The following is a 6,012-nucleotide window of genomic DNA, read 5'->3' as shown; positions in this document are numbered from 1 at the left end:
GAATGAAAGTCTACCGCACCCTCGGCCAACAAGTTTGACCCATGCCAAAGCACAGCCTTTAATACACAACAATCACATTCAGACACGAAGAACAAATAAGAAAGGGTGTCATTGTGTACGTACAGATACACAGCGCCTTTCTCAACTCCGATCGACCCACGGCAACTCTGGATGGATCCGCGCTCATTACCGGCACGGACTCGAGCGGAGGAAGCGCGCACGTGTGCGTAAAACCTCCACTGCGCTCGCAGTGCGGCATGTTTTCTTGATGAGGCCACGCGTGGAGCAGCGGGAGAGCAGCCACTCAGCTGATCCAGCTTAGTCTCTCAGCCATCTCATTACTGCACAGCATCTGCTTAGTGCGGTCAACACACACACACACACACACACACACACACACACACACACGACAGAACTGCAGAAAAGCACTACAAGACGTTGGTTTATCTTCAAAACATTCTGCTTTATTACAGAAAACCTTCGGGTTTGGAATATACTAGTGTCAAAGAGGTACATTCAGCTTGGAGGTTTGGAGAGTTGAGGCTGGAGACCCGAAGGGCTGGAGGTGAGGTGTCCCTGCTGCACCACACAGGGCATCTGAGGGGCCTGAAGAAGCCCACCTCCACCCCCTCAGACAGGGACAGCGTCCACAACCAGAGACTCTCGTGCTTTTTTTTTTGTTCCTTTTCTTTTTTGACATTTTTTACAAAAGTGGCTGGAAAAAGGTTGCATTAAAAATACAATCCATTCTTTTATACTTTTCATTTAGACAGGCAAAACATTAGATTCCAAGGTATTCTTAAGCTCTGAAAATAGCATCTCTGATGTCAGTTAAAGGTTTTTCATTTGTTCACAAAGCAGGCAGCCCCTCTCTGTGTCCGCTTTACACCCCGTATCTCCGGCACAGTGCTGTCTGGAGGCGACATGTCACAGAGTAAAGACCAGCCTCCTCCTCTGTCCTAACATCAGCAAAAAACAGACCCACGTGGAAGAAAATGTCGCTGAAAGGCACGTGCATTTCCCCCATTTGTTAAGAACAAAGTTTAAATCTCAATTTGGAGTTATGAGTGCAGGAGGCGTTCTGCAGGTCCGCAGGATCAGACAGGTGAGGTTACAGTCAGTGAGGTGAAGTGCAAGGCCAGTACCTGAAAGGGGTGCACTGGAGTTACTGTTTGAGCAGGGATCAGTGAAGTAGTGAACTCTAAAATCACCAGACTGAAAATCACCAGACTGACAGATTCTGTAACACAAAACACTAATTATGAGAAGACATAAGTGGCAGGTTCGTATCAGTTTAAACCGAGCGTTTAAATAATCTAAGAACGGCGGCGGTGGGGGCACTGGTTCGGAGTTGATTTTGGGATGTTGTGGGTGTGTTGGGGAGGCGGGGCTGCCTGTCTTTGCATGTGTGACAAAGACTACCAGGCTCACATCAGAGCTGGAGTAACACGTGATCTAGCACAAATCTGACCACTCTCCACAATAAAAAACAAAACGAACAGATTGATGGAATAAAAGTTTAACATTTGTGAATAAAAGTACACTTAATAAATACGCCACAACAGACAATACATGTTTGTGGGGGGCGGAAATCAACAACAGAAAATTATATTGCAAAACAGTATCTAAAAAAAGTGTTTGAAATCATGGCGTTTACATGGAATGTATGAAGCGACACGCAAGAATTTAAAGGAAGGAACAAAAGGTGGAAAACTGCAGACGGAAGGACTGTAGAGCCTCACGGCGGCTGCGGCTGCAGACTCTGCACGTCTGGAGCTGAATTTCTTTAGACTTCCACATCGAACCCGCCTGGCACAAACAACGCAAACTACATAAGGACTAATGAACATAAATACCTCATTTAGGCTTTAGTGCATGTGCGCATTTACAGTAAGTGTACAACGTGTGTGGGTTATTGTGCGTGTATTGTTCTGATATGCGCGTGTGTGCATTCGCATGCCTTAGTGGCCATCTACGCAACGAAGAAACCAGTTTCCTTAATAGTGCAGGAAATGTCCAACCGAACTACATTAACAAGGCTCAAGTAATCCTGGTTTTCATGACACACGGGCGTTTCTGGCTTTTCTCATCCAGCACAGCTGCACGCGCTTATGTAACACGCGCGCATGCACACACACCCACCCACACACACGCACACTGACTTGTCACTTTCAGGTCACACTCGTGCGGACAGAATCTGATCGCATTACGTTCAGCTTTTTGGCTTTGAGCAGCTCATACATCTCTAAGCTATATACAGTACAGCACATATATTAATTTTCTCATCTTAAATTATCTCTGAGGTTTGGAGGATTTGGGTCACGCTCCGAGCAATGCTCCATTGCCAGAATACGCCTGACATCTCTAATCTATCTCTCAATCTCACATACACACTCACACACTTTTTGGACTGAGTGGTAATATGGCCTCCATCAACCCCTCACACACCTTTAGTGTAGGACAGAGAATCATCCATCTATGAACCCGTTCCGACAGTCTGCTTGCTACTCTGAGCAGAACTGAAATCTGCTTCAGTAACTTTTCATCCTGAATAATTTGAACCTGTGGATGAGTGTATTTCCTGAAACAAATGCTAACCATTTAAAAAATAAATGTCAAAAAGCGCGATAACTGTAAAGTAGAATTACCTTCAACCGCTGAGAAAAGGATCGTTATGTCTTAATAAAAACGCTGCAGAATACAGTGACTGAACATTAGTGGAGTGAAGCGTTCTTTTGAGCCTTCTTTCATGCAGGTGAACCATTCTTGGAGTGGATATTACAACTGCTTGTTAAAACACAACAGTTGGGTAGAGCTACTGACAAGGCAGCCGTGTATGCATTCATTTGTAAGCTAGTATTTAAAAAGAAAAAAAAAAGAAGAAGTAAAGGAAAGAAAACTCATGCCTATAATCTGAGTAGATTTTTTTTTTTTTTAAATGATGCAGGGCACCGCTCTGCAGGCATGCATGGGGGGGTTGAGGAGCTGTGGGCAGAGAAGGATGGAGCAGAGTCAAAAGACTGCTAAACCCCTTTTTATCCCTTCCCCCTCCCGGTCAGCACATCTCTCTTTTTCTTCTTATTTTTTTCCTCCTCTTCCTCCTCTCAGATCAGGCGTGATGGCAGACAGCTCAAAGTGGCTGAACGCCGCTGCTGTTGCGCGTGCTCGCTGCTCCTCACTCGCGCTCCTTCAGGTGCTTGTAGGATAGTGGTGTGACAGCTGCAGTCTGGAAGAGCACAAGCAGACAGATTCTACTTCAGCGTTCGCACTGCGAGCTCGGGCCAACAGGAGGAAGAGGATGAGACACCTTGAAATCATGCAAAGTTGGAGAGTAAGCTGTGATTGGCCACGTCCCAGGATATATTCAAATCACACCTTCCCCACCACCAGACACAAACAGAAATTAGTAAAGGAAACGCGCCCAGTTTCATCCAAGTCTATTGATCTGTTGAAGCTCAGCAGGGACATTGAACAGACACACAAAGTTGGGTTTGTCTCGCTGCAGTTTACCTGGATGTTTGTAGCAGGCCGTCCTCTGACAGCTATTGGGAGAATAGAAATGCAGGTTAAACGGTGAAAGCTACGGTTAGGCAACAGATATCGCTGACCCAGGTCAACAGTGATGGGAAGGTGTGACATTCAGACCTGCCTACAGGGGGTGGGCAAAAAAAAAGAAATAAAAATAAAAAAAGGAAAACAGTGCAACATTTAACACAATATCAAGTATCCAACAAGGTGCAGAGATGCCCTCTCACCTCAGAACACCTCCAGTCTGCTTGATATTGCTGACAAACCTTTACAAGGACATCTGAGTTAACACATCTGATCTATAAAATAGGTTTAAACAAGCCCAATTTACACAATCTTCTGTTTAAATTTTTTTTACCCATGGATAGTAGTGTTTGATATTAAATCAATCAATTAGACATTATCAATGGACAAATCCAATCAAATCAATAATCATATGAATAAATACAGACAAAACATATAATGAACTATGAAATTGTGAAATAATCAACACACGTTTCAACTCCGTTCCAGCAGTTTTAATCTAAAACTTTTTTTTTTAACCACAGAGACAATTTCCAAACAACTATTTTGATTTGCCACTTAACAGGCCAGAGCCAGTTATGCGATTGGCTCATTCAGACCAAAGCAAACACCAACCAAATAAACAGCCCTGAGACTTTGTTTTGACTGACATAGATTCGGTGGTGAAAAGCGTACTACTAAAATAAAAATGGCCTGACTCTTTTATTGAGAAAAGAAGCAGGCTGATAACACTTTATAATAATGAGTTGAGCTTTAAAAACGAACTGGATAATTTCACAGTTTCATGGAATTCATTTTGTCTTCATTTATCCAAAGAATAGTTCATTCCATAATGTCTTATTTATTTATATAATATTGAGAACTTTTTCCCCCTATCTACCTGCTACGGTTTTTAAAATATTTGATCATGTGATGTTTCCATTCATTTTGCAGTCACCCCCTGTATGTGATGCAGCAGCATTCGGCCTGAGGTTAAGGCAACGTCACATCATGCAGTGAGGTAAGCTCAGCTCACAAATGCATCCATTATTGCCAAGAAAGTGAGCAGACAGCGACCACCAACACAGGTTTGGGCGTGCACGCAGGACGAGACGACCACGACCAAACCACCAGGTTACCAACAGCACATGGATGTCAGACAGTCACAATCACAGACCAGCACTAGTGTCACACTGTCAGACAAGAAAACCACAGCAAACTGACAACAACACAACACCTTAACACACTCACACATTCCAGGTCCAAAAATGAGATTAACGTTTGAAATCAGGTTTGTAAAAGCACATGCAGAAGGTCATATGAGCTGGGCTTCCAAAGGGAGGCTGAAAGGAGCATGTGTCTGCACAACAAAAATATTAAGATGTGCAACATTAGGCCTATGGATGCATTCACATGTTAAATAAGTGCACCATTTGACCATTTTAACTAAAAATGTTGACACTTGAGTCTGAGAAGGAAAGAGTGCATCTCTTCAGCCAGCCAATATCAGCTTCCACAACACGAAAGAACACACTGGGTTTTGTTGAAAGTGGCCTGTATGCCATTATGCCTTTCTCTTGTTAAAACTCAGAATTAGGGACCAGAGCTGCTGGAGAGGTTGGCTGGGGGAGCGAGTCTTTGATTGGCTTAAACGGCCTGAAGGTGGGCTGGTACCTGTTTAAATGACAGTATTGGACTCGTCTGAAAAGGTTCTCATGAGCAGGGGCCTGGCTGAAGACCGGGGAGACTGGCGGCCCCCTGCGCTCGACTGAGCCGGCTTCTTCTAGAAGGGTGAGGCAAGAGACACCAATGACATCACTACGCTGACAAACACACAACCTCTCTCTCCATCTTGTGCTCTCCCTCGCACACAGACATACACATACACACACACAGGGAACAAACATATATATACACAGTGACTTTAAAACTGGACAGGTGGACAATGAAAATCAGTCCAGGTGCCTTTTTAGACACCTCTTTCTTGCAGTAATAATTTTCTGAAACCTAGACTCTATATAAACTGGTCCAGATTAAAACAGGGCTACTATCCTTGCATATTTCTGAAAAGCATGTACGATACGACGCACGCACACACACGCACAGACAAAATGCAGTGGCCCGCAGGGTTTGTGGTGAGGATCCAGGATGAGGTTGTTGACTTGAGCCTCATGCAGGTAGTTTTGGGTGCTTTGACGTGCTGCATTCACCTGACTTGGCATGCGGAGGCAGCAGGCATTGGAGCAGCACAGGCAGCTGGGAGGAAGACACTGACTGGTACAACGGGACAGACAAGAATGGAAGACTGACTGCACGTTTTCAGCAAAGACACCCGGTCCTACTCCACACTGCTGGCAGAGCTGGGCACACCGGCCCCCTGAACAACATTCCTCCCAATTTAATGAACATATATCGAAAGAAAAGCGAGTCAAGGTTTAAAGATGGGGCCCTCCAAGGATAGCATTCCTGATGTAATAATTC

The 6,012-nt window shown here is 44.5% G+C and overlaps 1 protein-coding gene across 6 annotated transcripts in view; it reads right to left on the bottom strand.

The window, feature by feature from the left end:
• Positions 1-448: 448 nt before the first annotated feature.
• The window catches only part of atp11c (ATPase phospholipid transporting 11C), a 41,244-nt gene continuing 35,680 nt past the window's right edge, over positions 449-6,012 (bottom strand). Inside the window, exons 29-31 of one of the 6 annotated variants that reach the window (XM_041943710.1) lie at positions 5,206-5,314; positions 3,511-3,542; positions 449-3,226 (exon numbers count right to left, since the gene is read on the bottom strand). In XM_041943710.1, the coding sequence (XP_041799644.1) occupies positions 5,210-5,314 (105 nt within the window). In that variant the 3' untranslated portion in view covers positions 449-3,226; positions 3,511-3,542; positions 5,206-5,209. The remainder of the gene's footprint in view (positions 3,227-3,510; positions 3,543-5,205; positions 5,315-6,012) is intronic. The other 5 variants (XM_041943712.1, XM_041943711.1, XM_041943713.1 and 2 more) reach the window with 5 other exon arrangements.

This window comes from Chelmon rostratus, chromosome 9 (assembly GCF_017976325.1).
Source record: "Chelmon rostratus isolate fCheRos1 chromosome 9, fCheRos1.pri, whole genome shotgun sequence".
Taxonomy (NCBI): Eukaryota; Metazoa; Chordata; class Actinopteri; order Chaetodontiformes; family Chaetodontidae; genus Chelmon; species Chelmon rostratus.
This window is presented reverse-complemented; position numbering and strand designations above follow the sequence as displayed.